Raw genomic sequence first — 15,314 nt, 5'->3', positions numbered from 1 at the left:
GAAGATTGTACCAAAGACCAGTCGATACCCAAAAAGTTGACGTCGCCCAATAGAGAGACAGGCGACAAAGGGTACCGCGTTACGACGACATTAATGGTATCATGGAGCTTTTGCAACAAATGTAGGAGATGCACTAAGCGATCGATAGCATGCGCCTAGGATTACTCTGCGGTAGCCTAGTTGAAGAAATACCCATATAATTTCGATGCTTGATGTTATGTAAAAAGAAGAAGACTATCTTTATTACTGACTACCATGAGTACACCACCACCTTCCCGATCTTCCCAGTCACAACGATAAAAGAGGAAATGATTTTATGAATCGAATATTTCACATTCAGGTGTGCATTCATGCAGCCAAGTTTCAGTTAACATGATGATGACAGCGCAACATGCAGTTATGGCAGAGGAGAGCTCTGTACATCTGCTGATGACGCTTCGGATATTAGTAAACAAAAGTGACGTTTCAGCTAGGCATAGGCAATGGTCAATACCCCTCGGTACCCTTTAGTCAGATATACTAGGACTTGATGCAACAGGGAGCGACGAAGGTAGGTATTGGGTTATCGGCTTGGTGCGTTCTGGGTTAATCTGAATCTTTTATCGCTGGCAGGGTCGTTCAAGTAAGATCTGTCGTTCACGGCCAGTTGTATTTTAGCTTAAAAGATGAGGAGGCAGCTTCTTTATTGTTTTTTTTGGCATTTCACAATTTTTCTCTGGTTTTGAAGTTCTTGCCTTGTATTTAGGCGAGACTTCGAGGTCTGCATATATTGACTGGACGCTTAGAAGTTTTTTTTTTCGTTTGATCTCATGTTTCATGGTCACTGTCATTAGCGATGCCATGAAACACTCAATTATTTCCACGACTCTGGTCTTCTAATTCATGAATTCTTGCTTGAAACTGCTCGTTGTGCTTGTGAATATCGAGAACCGTGCATTGGAAGTGCTGCTTTACTTAGGCAATGGTTACGTTTAAATATGTATCATCTAAACGGGGATGTAAAAGCCGGTAAGATCAGGTCAACAGTTCAGGAAGGCCGCCGTGCGGGAGAAACAAGATCGGGCTGTTGAGCTTGACTGCTTTCTCAACGGGCGAGGGGTGCAGCTATATGAGAGTGATGACGTAGGCAACAGGCGTGAAAAGTCACTCAAGATTTGTCGGCGAGGTGTTTGTGAAGCAGTCGTGAGGTCAGCTTGTGGGCTTGACGGTGTGCTCGAGGGTGGCCGGAAGATGCACCAGGGGCCAGATTTGCATACGTGTGATGTGCGCTGCCCCAACCAGTGCGGTAGAAGGTGCCACCTGTGGAGACGACCGTGCAGGCGCTGAAGACGGCAAAACAACATCAAGGCAAGTGAAGCCGGAGCGAACAACGGGTGGGCAGAAGCTGATATGAAGCCCGTGACCGCTTTATACTGGAAGTGGTGGCTGGAGGCACAGAACGCAAGTCCGCCACTTTAGCGTCGGAATGAGCGGGACGTCTTGGCGCTGAGACCACAAGCTGCGTTGCACGGGATGTGCTGTTGTGCGTGGAGGTCTTACGCATAGCACCTCCTTTTACGGCTATCTAATTTTTCACGGAGGCAGAGCCACTGGCTAAGTCGTCTCATGTCCAATCAGCCGTGGGAGCAGCAAGGTGAGTTTGGAATCCAGGCGACGGGCAAGTGGGCGTCGCGTTCTACAGGGCTTCACAGGAGAGAGATGACCAAAGGGTTGGGAAGCAGCCGTTTTCGACACGAAGTCTGTCGCGGAAAACCTGTTTTTCGGTGAGTGCGCCGCCAGACGCAGACCTGAAGGCGCGCACAGGACTGTTGAGGATGCAGGAGGTGCGGCAGTGCTCGTTCCAAGAAAACCTTGTTTGTCTTGACATGGTACAGCCGGCCGGAAATGCTGGCCAGAAGTGTCATAGATAAGACCTGTGGCTGCTCAGATGGCCTGTGTCTCGATGGAGACCGTGAAGAAGGGAACAGGACTGGTGCTGAGCCGGACTCTGGCAGCAGCACAAGCGGGACTCACGAGTCGTAGAGCGGCAGCGGGAAGTAAGAGTCCAAGTAGTGTGCTTGAATGGCCATGTGGAGCTCGTCGCAAGAACAGGCGATGCGTAGCTACAGGGCGGCCGTGAGGATGTCGCAGAGTACTGCGTGTTTGAGAGACTGCATGGTGATGTCGTTCAGGTAAAGCACAGCCTCCAGCTTAGCCAACTATTCACCGACACCTTGGGACGTGAACGCCGGAAGCGGCCGGCCGAAGTTCGGTTCCGGCGTGCTTGCCATCCTGGAGCACCGCTGATGGAAAAGGTGCGGCTCTCGGGTTCACGATAATGTGGAGCTGGCCTATGAGGCACCCGCGGCCGTTGAATGCTTGCTGACGAAAGGATAGCGGCGGAGCGGCAGTGACAGACTGCATGCGAAGGCAAGATGCTGAGCATTGTAGTCGTTGCTGTCGCCTGTGGGAGTATTGTAACTAGCGTGCGCCCACCGCTTCCTTATGACTTCGTCTTCCTTGCGCATCGCATCCTTAAACTGGCGCGTTACAACTTTTTAAAGAATTAGCTGGTGGTTTATTACCCGCCGCGGTGGCTCAGTGGTTAAGGTGCTCGGCTAATGAGCCAAAGTTCCCGTGTTCAAACCCGGCTACGGTGGCCGCGTTTCGATGGAGGTGAAACGCAAAGCCACCCCTGTGCTGTGCAATATCAGTGTAGATTGAAGATCGCCAGGCGGTCGTAATTATTCCGAGGCCCTCAGCAACGACATCTCTTTCTCTCTTCTCTCACCCCCACCTTCCTGCCTTCTCTTATGGCGCGGCTCGGGAGTCCACCCTGATGTGAGACAATCACGGTACCATTTCTTTTCCTTAAAAACCAATTTTTCAACTTTTTGGTGGTTTAGCACTAACTACCGCCAAATACTGTGCGAAAGTGCACTTTGTCGAAGGCGTTCTCACTGCCACGTACCTGTAAGAGCAATTTTGGTGTCTGCTGACCCAGGGAGCCAGTTTTGCATATCTTCAACTTTTTCGTCGTCAGTGCCAATTTACCCCATTTACCAGGCGGCCTATGCTCCAGTTCCGCGTTTTTGCAGCAATGTTGTCCACGCCAACCCATGCCGCGCACATTTCTCGGTTACTTCCGCCGCATTGCTGAAAGCGCGATTATTAGTCGTGTAGTAGAAGTAGTTCATGAAGCTCTCGTGGTGCAATGCATAGCGCGAGAGTGTGTGTGTGGCCAGTGCACCAGAGTGCCCAGCACTCTGGTGCACTGGCCAGCGAAGCTGATCTGGTCGTGCCACCACGAGTTTGAATCGCAGTCGCGTAAATATTTATTACACTCATTTATTTGTTTAGGGTTTGCGAACGGTCACCTCAAGGTTGAGCTTCACATAATTCGATAATCCGGTTTGACCTCGTGAAGTAGCGCTTTCCCTCTAAAATTGCAGTAAAATCTTCCCGGAGCACTCTTAGACATATTAGCTGCAATGTAGGAAAATAAAGCCGCTGTGATGACTCAGCCTTTCTGGTGTTCGGTGCGAACCCGAAAGACGCGTGTACAAACCCGGCCACAGCGGTCTAGAGGTCCGAGTAGCCTGCGATGTCGGTGCAAGCTAATGAAAGCCAGGTGGTCGTAATTATCCGGTGTCCTCCACAGCAACGTCCCTTTTAGCCCGAGTTTGAGACGTTAAATCCCATAAAGCAAACCAGTCCAAAACAAGGAAAGACAGGGCCTATAGACTGTCATAAGCGTGGATGCTATCTCTGCATTGTGCTGAGGGGAAAGTACAAATAAAGGGGCTCATGTTGGTCCAGGTGAAAATTAAAAGAAAATACGGCTGAACCACGCGCACGTCTTTCAGCTTCACAAGCTTAATCCAAATGGCGGTTGAAGCGATGACAGGCGTTTTTCCTGACGTTGGAACCCCTTTCAATAATTGCAGCATTATTCAGGTCTGAAGCATATCTACCAGATTTCATAAAAAGCCGTTCGACATTCCCAACTACCACGCTTTTTAGTTTGTGCACAAAAACAGTGCATTTTTTTGAAACAGTCCACATAGAATCCTTTATGAACATTTTCACTGCCTTACATCGCCTTCTCGTGCGCCCAAACTATTCTAATTTCAGGCACCTCTGGCAACGAATTCTCGAAAATGCGTCTATATGCTGTTTCATTGTCTTTTTCAAACAGAACGGGCCTTTATATACAAAACTACGACTGCCCAAAGAATATGCTGTCGCAACTTCAAACTTCTCGGTAAGATTTGTCAATCGCCCCTTGTGAATATAACAATGAATTAGCAAAAATTACGACTATTCGCACTTTAAAAGTGCAACGTTGTACCAAGCAACCAATAAATATCGCCAAATTTGATGCGAGCAGACTACATTTCGTGTGCAGTGAATAAGTCCTGAGCCGCGGTTCGATGTTAAGAAGAAATTAACTCGCCGCCAGAAAGTTTTTCTATTCTAATGAGAGGTATATCATGACAGACAGGTATAAAACTCAAAATTTCAGATAATTCTCCTTAAGTGGTCTTCAAATAGGCCACAGGCCTATACTTACCTGGTTCCATTGTGCGTTTTTCAGCAACAGCACTTACGTTCACTCTAGGAGCATCAAATATACGTTAATGTGTTGTAGTACAAGATGATCCCTTTAACATAGAACACCTATTCGGTGTAAATACGAATTGCAGTAGAAATTTTAGAAACACACCCATATTTAAGACATTCCAATTTGGCTGTTTCATTTAAAGCGCAGCATGTTCAGTACGTTCCCTATGCATAACCGCTATAAATTATCAGCAGCCCAGCAACAGTCCTGCAGCCCTACCTATGACAGTGCGGAAAATGGCATAGTGACACGAGGGATCTTTCGAATAGAAGGACCGTCAGAAAACTGTGACCTAAATTTTTCAGAATAGTCGGCAGACCTGTGACTGGTTTCCATGCGTACAGGAAGAGCAGCAACTTAGGAGACAGCGGAAAGTTTTATGCGCTCTGATTACTTTTATACGCAAGAGCGTGCCATATGCATTCATGTATTCCTTATATGCCATACAGAGCATTTCTCCCATGTCCTTGAAGAACAAAGAATATTACACAGAGAACCGAACATACCCTCGGTCCATACTTAGCGTTAGTTCGTTGTAAGAACCAAGTTATAAGTATTTATAAGAGCAATGCCCACTGGACTGTTTTAATCGGCGCCGTATTATTGTCCTGTTTCAGCGATGCTTTAGGAACATCAGCTTCACACCCGTTCCTATCGGTGTTCTCTTAGATGGGATAGCATTTGTCCGGAAAGCTGTTTTGTCATATGGATAAAAGGGAAGGAGCGAATTGTTTTACCGGCGCTGCTACCTTGTTCTGTATTCAAGTTCTTGCATTGCGCCCGAATGAACGTAATGACGGCCTGCTGTGTTCATGAAAATAAAACTCCCCTGGTTGCTGATTTGTTTCTTTACTCTTAAAAGAAGCCTTCTGGATGTTTCTTACGTAACCTTCATTTCATGCGAGACAACCTCTGTGAGGAAAAAATCAACCACTGAACTAGCTTTCATAGTAACATGGTGGACCTATTCACATGAATTATGTTCGTACATCTCAGTTACTACAACTAAATGTGGTAATTACCTTATGAAGACCTATGAAACTATTCCGAAAATGTTTCGCTATTTATTCTTTAGCAGAGTAGCCCACTTCACAGCAGTACTCATCTAGCGCCACCAGTCGGGTGGTGATATATATGCCTCTGAGATTCTAGTGATTAAAAGCTGTTCATACCAGACTGCGGTTATGTTAAAACGTTCTGCTAGAGTCTTCACTAGGTCCCTATTAACAGCTTTGTGAATTCTGCAAGCCAGTTTAACCAGAAAACGTTTTCCAACAGAAGCTGTTCACAGGCTCATTCATGCTCCCTGGCCTCCCTTTAAAGGAATCTCCTACATTGTATTCTAATTCATAAAAGAGAGGGCTTGTCTCTACAAGTACTATTTGCATTAAAAAGAAATTTTTAACTTTGTTTCTGACTTGTAAACATTAAAAATATATAAGGACTCAGCAATACATTTATTCCAAACTTTTGTATTCAAATTTCAACTTTTGAATTAAAAAGTGCATTGAAAGATATAGGTATTTCTTTATAATTTATTTATATATTTATTTATTTTACCCTAAGGGCAAAGCATTACAGAGGGGAGTGGTTAATACATAATAACACTGAAAATACAAACAACGGCAGAGAACACTAAATTGCCAAAACATACATAAGAGATTAACTGATAAACACAATATATCGTTCAATAGAAGCAGTAACAGCAGTGCGAAACAATACAGGGTCAGGAATTGTGGCAACTGAAGAAGGAAGGTGGTTCAGTCATATGACGTGCTAGCAATAAAAGAATCCGAGAATGTTTTAGTTTTGCATGTAGAAATGCCTACCTTACGTATGTGATCTGTGCGGTGTGAAATATATGAAGGGGGAAGAAGTAACTCGCAGCGAATGGACTCATGATGAAATATTTTGTGAAAAAAGCACAAGCGTGCAATTTTGCGCCGTGATGCAAGTGAAGTTAGGCCCAATGTAGCCTTCATAGCCGTTACGCTTGACGTACGCCGGAAGTCAGAGAGAATAAAGCGCGCTGATTTGTGTTGCACCATCTCCAGTTGGTCGATCAAACTCTTAACACCAGGATCCCAAACTGATGACGCCTATTCTAGTTGTGAACGTACGAGTGTGGTATAGAGTAGAAGTTTTATCTTAGTTGGGGCTGCGTGAAAGTTACGTATGCGATTAGCTTTGTTAGTGATGTGCTCAATGTGCGCATGCCAGCTAAGGTTGGACGTAATATGAATTCCGAGGTACTTATGTTTTGTAACTGAATCAAGTAGCACACAATCAGGAGTATATACGGGAAGATAGCTAATAACACGAGAAATGCGCATAAGTTTGCACTTTTCAGCATTCAAAGTCATATTGCAAGTTTTGCACCACGTTGAGATAGCGTTAAGGCCAGATTGAATCATGTGCTTGTCGTTATCATTTGTTATTTCCCGAAAAAGGACGCAGTCATCGGCAAAAAGATGTACAGAAGAAGAAAGATTGCTGGGTAAGTCGTTGATAAATACAGTCTAGCCCGGTTATAACGAAGTCGGCGGGAATCAGAAATCACTTCGCTATATCAGCTATTTCGTAATATGCGGACTACGAAAAGAAAATGCAAACATCGGCATACCGATTATTGCCGCTGAAAGAAGTCGTCCAGCGTCCCCTGAACACGTTTCGCGAGTGCGGCCTTCAGGATTGCGGCTTCCATACCATCCAACTGCGAACCAAAGATCTAGTCGAACTCCGGACTCCCGAGGTACATCCGTAGCGTGTCAACAGCTGCGATGGCCGCTGCGGAGGTGACCGGCTTAGGGGCACAACTAGCATCGTCGCATTCGCTGTCGGATGCGCTCTCCGCCAAGGTGTCTTCCATGACACTCCCGGCAACTTCTTCAGTCGTCAAGTCCTCGGTGGCAACAAGGTCTTCGTCGACGAAAACGAAGTCCATGTGGCTTAGACCCGCAGGCACAAGGTTCAAGTCGCTAGCGGAATCCCAAAGCTGGTCCAAGCAGGCCGTCGCGGCGGCAGCATCAGCGGTTGCAGCGACGTGAATCGCGGTAGCGTCGTCCCCAGCAGGCGCCGCCTCCGCGCTGCTGCTTCGGGAGAAGCCGGCTTTCTCGAAGCAAAGGGCGATGGTCAGGTGCTTCACATCCCTCCAGGCTCCGCTTGCGAAGAAAATCGCCTTTACCAAAGGCACCTTCATGCCGACCATGTTGTCGGCAGTGTGAACATCAATCAGGAGACGCTCGATCACGCGGCGCCGGTAGTGGACCTTAAAGTTGGCAATAACCCCCTGGTCTATAGGCTGCAGCTTGACGGTAGTGTTCGGGGGCAGGAACAAAACCTCTACAGCGCTCAAGTGTGCGTTGACGTGATGCGCACTGCCGTTGTCAAGCAACATCAGCACCTTGCGCTTCTTACGGACCATCTACAGCTCTACGCCGTGACGCCGTTCAAGGACGGCGCAACACGAGACCGGCGTGCCATGCGATGCAGTGAAGCAACCTTTCGCTCCGCAGGAGAGCAGACGACGCCACGAAAGGACGCCGTCAGCCGAATTTTGCTCTTATTTTCGCGGAAAAAATCGCCTCAAGGACGCAAAAATGTGTTGATTGGCAGATTATTTTTCGGTTGGTATTAAATCTCTTCGTTATATCCGCTGACGCGCTCTTATTTACTTCGTTAAAACCGGACCCAAAATGTATTGAAAATGCAAAAATGGGAATGGGAAATTGAAATACCTTCGTTATAACCGTTATTTCGCTATAAGTGGCTTCGTTATAAACGGGCTAGACTGTATAATAAAAAGCAGGGGCCCCAATACGGTGCCTTGGGGAACACCGGAAAGAACAGGGTTCAATTAAATTCCAGTTTCAATTCAATTCCAATTCCAACGAATTCCAAAGAATTCAATTCCAATTTCAAATATTGCAACATTTTCACTTTATATCAAACTTATGAGCGTTTGATTTGAATCGCATTTTATACTGGATTATATTTTTGGTTTCAAAATTAGGATTCTTCAACTAAAATGTTATGTCATCTTTTATTTCAAGTAAATCTATATTTGAATTTAGGCTCGCATTTTATATAAGATAAAGCATTATCTTCAAACAAATTTCAATTTGATGGAACAAATAGCCAAGGCGGTACTCTCTGCTACGGATTTGGCTTCAAAGATGGTTTAGGGAGGCTCTCAATATCGAATGCCGCTTAAAAAAATTCGTATTTTTGCGCAAATATTAAGCGCCCAGTCTGAGAGGAGCTATGGAAAGAAAATTAAAGGTGCAACGTTAAGCTGGGCCTTAACGGTAACGGTTTGGATTCTAAGAGAAAGCAAGCGTAGCAGGGGGCGGTGGAATGTTAGGTTGGGGGATGAGAGTAAGAAGTTTCCTGGGATACAGTGGTCGCAGCAGGCAAAAGACAGGGTTAGTTGGAGAGACATGCGAGTGGCCTTTGCACTGCAGTGGGCATAGTCAGGCTGATCTTTACGATGATGATGTGAGAAGACTGGAAATGTTTCGCATTTTCGTGTGTCTACGAACGCACTACGCCGATCTAAGAAGCGCTTGGCACATGACTACCATTTCGTCCACGCCGCGTGTCTTGAAGCTAGCGATAAAATATGTGAGTTCAAAAAATGATGGAATGAATTTTTAGTAAAATCCTGACCATGACCTAAGCAAATACCGAAGGTGTTAGCAGCTGGCAAGAAGCTGAGTGTTTGTCATTATTGGCGCATATAAATGAGCTATCGAAGTATAAAAAAACGATACATTTTCAGATCTTCTGCGTATGGTGAAGCGAGTTGTGACATTAGGTTCAGAATCATGGTTAGATACTGGTACAATCTAGAGACGAGTTCTCCTTAGATGTACACAAGAAGCTGAGTGTTTGTCATCATTGGCGCATATAAATGAGCTATCGAAGTATAAAAAAAACGATACATTTTCAAATCTTCTGCGTATGGTGAAGCCAGTTGCGACATTAGGTTCAGGATCAAGGTTAGAAAGTGGTACAATCTAGAAACGAGTTTTTCTTAGATGTACACATGCTATTGATGACAACGCGATGATAGTTATGTAGGCGTTTTTATTCTTGTTAGTAAAGATATCATTTCACGCATCATAATTATTTAAGTACGTAAAATGAAAGCACTGTGGGCCCAAATCAGATTACAAAATGGAAACATGATGTCGGTGTGTCCTTTCTATCGGGCTTCAGGTAGTCTAACTGATATCTTCTGCAAATTTAAACTGCCATTAGGAACGATAAACAATGACTGTGTTTGGTGATTGGTGCGGATTTCAATCTCCCCGCAATAAATTGGTTTCGGGTTTATGGAGGTTTAAAGTCCCAAAGCGACTCAGGCTATGAGGGACGTGAAGTGCACAGGAAACTTCGACCACATGGGGCTGTTTAACGTACACTGACATGGTACATTGTACGGGCCTCGAATTTCTCCGCCATCAAAATTCGACCGCCGCGGCCGGCATAGAACCCGCGTCTTTCGGGTCAGCAGCCGAGCGCCATAACCACGAAGACACCACGGCGGCCTGCCCGACATATATTGGCCGCACGAGACAGTTGAGATTCTCCTTTACGTGGCGACGTGAGGAAACACTTGTTGATGATGTAATTGGGTTTCTTAATGGATTGATGGCTCGGACTGGCAAGCATTCACAGTACTTGACGGCAGGAAATGAAGGTTTTAACTATTTATTTACACGTAAATAAACAAGAAGAAACGAACAAGGAGAAAACTACTTACAGCATGACTGAACCGTTGATTAAATGAAATCAGCCCCCGCTTAAACGACAGCGCTAAGATTTGAGCCCTCTGTCTCCGCCCTTGGCGGGGACAGCAACCAGTAATAAATCAGGCTACGCTTCTTACCAATCGATGGTTAGGGAAAGGAAAATAAAGTTTCCGTCAGCTAATCAAAGACTGGGGAAAGGATATTAGCTAACCAAATACTTGGGAAAGGAGAGGTTCCGAGCACCCATACAAACAGGACTGAATTCATTGCATTCCGAACCTCTGCCTTCCCCTACGTTTCCTCTTCCGCGCACGTGCATACGGGACACACGTATGCCTCGCGAACAATCACTTTATAAAAAATTTTCGCTGTGGCTTAGCTTGGTTAAGCCCGGTAATTGCGAAAGCAATATCCGTACCTACGCCATGGTACAGCTGGTAGTGTAGCTGGTGGTGGTGCTTGTGGTTAGACTTGTGGTGATGCATCGGTTATACAATCCAATCCAATGCAATCGAATCCAAACCAATCCAATCCAATCCATTCCATTCCAATTCAATACAATACTATCCAATCCAATCCAATGTAATCAACTCTAATCTAATGTAATATAATCTAATCTAATCTAATCCAATCCAGTCCAGTTCAGTCCAGTCCAATCCAGTCCAATTCAATGTAATGTAATCCAATCTAATCCAACTAATGCAATCAAGGTCAAATGAAGGTCAATGGTGGTCACCGCCGCGGCACGATGGTGGTCACCCTGCAAAGTGCAAGTAGTATTGCTTTCGCAATAAAAGAAGAAAATCTTTGTAAAAAAAGAAGAAAACCGTTGCTGAGGGGTCAAGCGCCCAGTGGCAACTACAGCCTAACCAGGGGCCTCTTCTGAGTACCCAAGCTCAAACGACTCATTGGCGCCCCATCGCGTACCGATTAGCCATCGCACACCTGCGTCCTCACAATAAGCTATGTGTATGAGCAGGGCGAATGATTGACACGTAGGGAAACGAGAAGGTTGAAAAAAACACCCACTGGCCACAAAAATGACGACTGCAGGCATTCAAACACCGAACACTGGACAAAGCTGCTCGCACGGAAGATATGTGTGGTAGGAAGGCAAGACGGAGACGGAACGAGCACCCTGGCGGCGGTGCCGCCGGCAACATTAGTACAGCCACCGAGGAAACGAGAAGGTTGAAAAAAAACACCCACTGGCCACAAAAATGACGACTGCAGGCATTCAAACACCGAACACTGGACAAAGCTGCTCGCAGGGAAGATATGTGTGGTAGGAAGGCAAGACGGAGACGGAACGAGCACCCTGGCGGCGGTGCCGCCGGCAACATTAGTACAGCCACCGAGATTCCGACGTGCGTACGCGGTTCCACGAATTTGGTAACCCTTCGAGCGGGGACAGGTGCACGTGTCGAAGTAGCCACCTTGCTCCGTACACTCTGTGCTGGAGATTTATTGGCGCAACAGAAAGTTCAGCGAGCTTCACAGAGACCCTTCACTGAATATGAATAGAAAGTTCAGAAAAGAAATATGGTCTTGCAGCTCATCTTCACTAACTCAACTGGCTACAAACCCAACGTGGAAGCAGTGTTTTAGACCCGCTGCTGACTGACCAAACTGCGGCAGCATGGTCAACACTTGGTGTTGCCAGGTATAAACGACTACATGGCGGTCATGACTGATGTGAACTAAGAGCATATACGTTTAGCAAATTACAAACAGCGCCGCATATAGATGGATTACTTTATAGATGGATATGTTTCAAGCATTACCTGAACCTGGAAGTGTTCCGGAATTATAGAACACATTTAAAAACTTTTTCAACTGCGTTACGAATATGTGCTGTATTGGATATTGACCTGGCGGCGCAGCAAAAGCAAAGCTCGGTGCACAGGAGAGGTACAGAAAATATCCCAGAAAAAAAATAGCATAAGCAGCCCTCTAAGACGCCCCTTCATTTCAACGAAAGCAAAAATTATATGCGTTAAGTGAAGATTTAAACTCCATACGTAAATATGCGAAGGGTTCATCCTTTGCCTCATTGCATTTCGAGACAGAGAACACCTAAAAAAATAAGGCAGTCTATCACGTTTCCATTCCGCCAATTTCTGTCAACCGTGATACCATTCATGGAAATGTTAATAAGCCTGTTTGCCTTAAATCATTATGGAAGTCTTTGTTTTCGGCCCGTAGGCACAGCAACAGAGCGTTATTTCTTCCCGGTACTCTACTCGGTGAGCCATTGGATCCTATGTGATCCATGAATCAGGCAATGAAACAAGATTACAGCGCCCCGATAATTCCAAAGCCACTGGACGAGACGGTTTGGCTACGGCTCTGGCGTAATTCTACTTTCAAATATGGGTACATTAAGTTTCGCACACCACTGCAAGACAGTGCTTTGCCACTATATTGGAAAGTTGCTAATATCGTGGCAATGCGTGTATAAGGACTTAGTAATGTTGTAAAGAATTATCGCCCACTTTCTCTAAGAGGTGTCGCTTGCGGACTTCACGAGCATGAATTCTACACTAACACCATGCAACACTCGTTACTGAAACCTCGACAGCAGGGTTTCTGAAGCAATTTTTCATGTACTGCCCACTTACAAAATTAAGGTGTAATAGAAAGTGTTTCAGAGAAGACAAAATAATTTTCAAAAAGAGCATTTTTTAGGTAAAAATATGGCTTCTGCGGCATAGTGTTAAAAGTTTTGGCGGGCACTTCAAAGCCGGTGAGTTGTTTTAAGTAGTAAGCTAGTTAAACAATTTCGGATCATTAACTTTTGAATTATCATTTTATGAATTTCCTTAGCCGTGCGCTAAGTCACTTTGGGACTTGAACCCCCCAAACCAAACCAAACTCGTAATTTGCAGTGACAACGTACAAATACAGGATGCCACATGGTGCAATACATGAAAGATGCAAATTTAGTAAAACAAAACTGTACAGATGTGTTTCACTAGTAAAAAGACAATTCATGAATCTAATTGAAGTATTAAATGAACGAACTTAGAATCTGTGCCTGACAACAAATAGCTATCACTGAATCGACAGTTCCATTTCATACTGAAAACTGCGCAAAAAACGAAGACACAGAACGAGAAGGCACGACACGGGCGCCCGTGTCGTGCCTTCTCGTTCTGTGTCTTCGTTTTTTGCGCAGTTTTCAGTATGAATTCCTACCAACTAGCCCAGTTTACCGTTCTTATTAGTTCCATTTCCTTGCATCTAAAGCGTGCGGAGCTTGAGGGTTCATCCAGAGATACATGAAACAATTTCCTTTTGAAGCGAAAGCATTATAATACAAGATTTCTTTGAGACATATACTTGAATATGGACGCCCGGTGCGGGTGACGGGAACATAAATTACCAGAAACTCTACAGAATATAGCAGCACGCTTTCTTTTTAATAATTACGCAAAGTATTTCAAACTAACAACTGCAAAGATACGGCTTTGGCTGGGATGCGCTTAAGAAAGGGGGAAATACTTTTTGTTATACATTATTCCGCAATATCTTTCACTATGCATTGCAGGTATAGAACCCGATCGGTACATGCTAAGTCACGGCTACATATCGTTACATCCATATGATAAAATGATGGCCAAAACAACATACTGTAGAATAGATGTCTTCAAAATGTAATTTTCGACCGAACTGTTCAGCAATGGAATAGACTTGACGATGCTCTTTCAGCTGCTTAATCGAAGATTTATGTCGTTACTAGGATGTATGGATTCATATGATCACAATCTTGTTCTATAATTCACCTTCAGGATGTTTGTGCCTTGTGTTATCTCCCCCCCCCCCCCCCCCCCCCGCTACTGTATTTGCGCACTGGCGAGGTCGGTACACTTATAAATAATAAAAATAAAGGTGCCCAATGAAAGGTGTTCTATTATTCCTCACCACGCGTTGCAAATCGGCCGCTTGTCTGTCAAAAGTGCAACGTGATTCACTCAACATGACGCTTCTTGCGAGAAAGGCGGATATTACATGTTTTTGCGCGACCGAGACAAGCGTCAAGGTAGTCGTTGCCAGGAGGAAGGGATCTTATTTCGCAATGAACGCGCTTCTAATAAAGTGTGTGCAATCAGTGCTGTAACGTAACAGCCATCTCATTGCCTGGTTGAGGAGGGCGCTCTTTCTATTTACCAAACCAAACTCACTAAACCTAATTTCGTCTACATCTTGAAGTCTTCTGGCTCATACCTTTCGCAAGTTCTTAATGAATGGTTGCTTGTTCTTCACAGCGGTGCTGCTGCTTGGTTTCATGCCGTTCCGGACACCATTCCTTAACTTTCCCCGAAGTCAGGTTATTCTTTGTTCATGTTGACCACTTCACTGCTGTGCATTGCTGACGATGCCAGCTGGCCGCTTCCTAGCTGTCCAACTCTGGATGGTGCAACTTCGCCGTGGTGTTTTCTTGGTTGGCGCTATATCAACAGGAAGAGGTTGTTTTCAGCAGGTACACTAATTGAACCGGAGAATTTATGTTTTAAAAAGGCTCGATGGCTCATGACTTGACGCTTCACCTCCTTTGCCTTACGGGACTTCTCCGACGCCTAGGTGTTCAGTGTGGTGTGAGCCCGAGACAAGAGTGCATCGATTCCTCAAGTCGTCAGCATGCCTGGATCGAGCTGGGTTTCCTACCATGACGAAATATGGAGTAGTGCTGACAATTTGCTTGATGGCACTCTCCTGCAGGTATTCATGTTCACCTCGCACTGGCTTGACATACTTTTGTAGTTAACAGGGAAGTATACTGCACGTCCTCCCTACTGATTGCATTGCTGAATGCATATTCTGACAATCCACCATGTAACCTGCAAAACTTCATACGAGGCGAAAGCTTCAAGGACCGTTTAGCTGTCGCCTTTGCCATTAGAGAATTTGGTGTGGTCAGTAGAAAAGGACTAAATTACTGAGGTTGAAATGTA

The 15,314-nt window shown here is 45.2% G+C and overlaps 1 protein-coding gene across 1 annotated transcript in view; it reads right to left on the bottom strand.

Annotated features, from left to right (window-relative positions):
- LOC149370145 (luciferin 4-monooxygenase-like) overlaps nucleotides 1–15,314 on the bottom strand; it is a 243,308-nt gene that overhangs the window by 190,929 nt on the left and 37,065 nt on the right. Inside the window, exon 5 of the mRNA XM_089576968.1 lies at nucleotides 14,737–14,744. Within this exon, the coding sequence (XP_089433094.1) occupies nucleotides 14,737–14,744 (8 nt within the window). The remainder of the gene's footprint in view (nucleotides 1–14,736; nucleotides 14,745–15,314) is intronic.

The sequence above is a fragment of the Amblyomma mixtum genome, chromosome 1, assembly GCF_055824585.1.
Source record: "Amblyomma mixtum isolate Tamu chromosome 1, ASM5582458v1, whole genome shotgun sequence".
Lineage (NCBI taxonomy): Eukaryota > Metazoa > Arthropoda > Arachnida > Ixodida > Ixodidae > Amblyomma > Amblyomma mixtum.
This window is presented reverse-complemented; position numbering and strand designations above follow the sequence as displayed.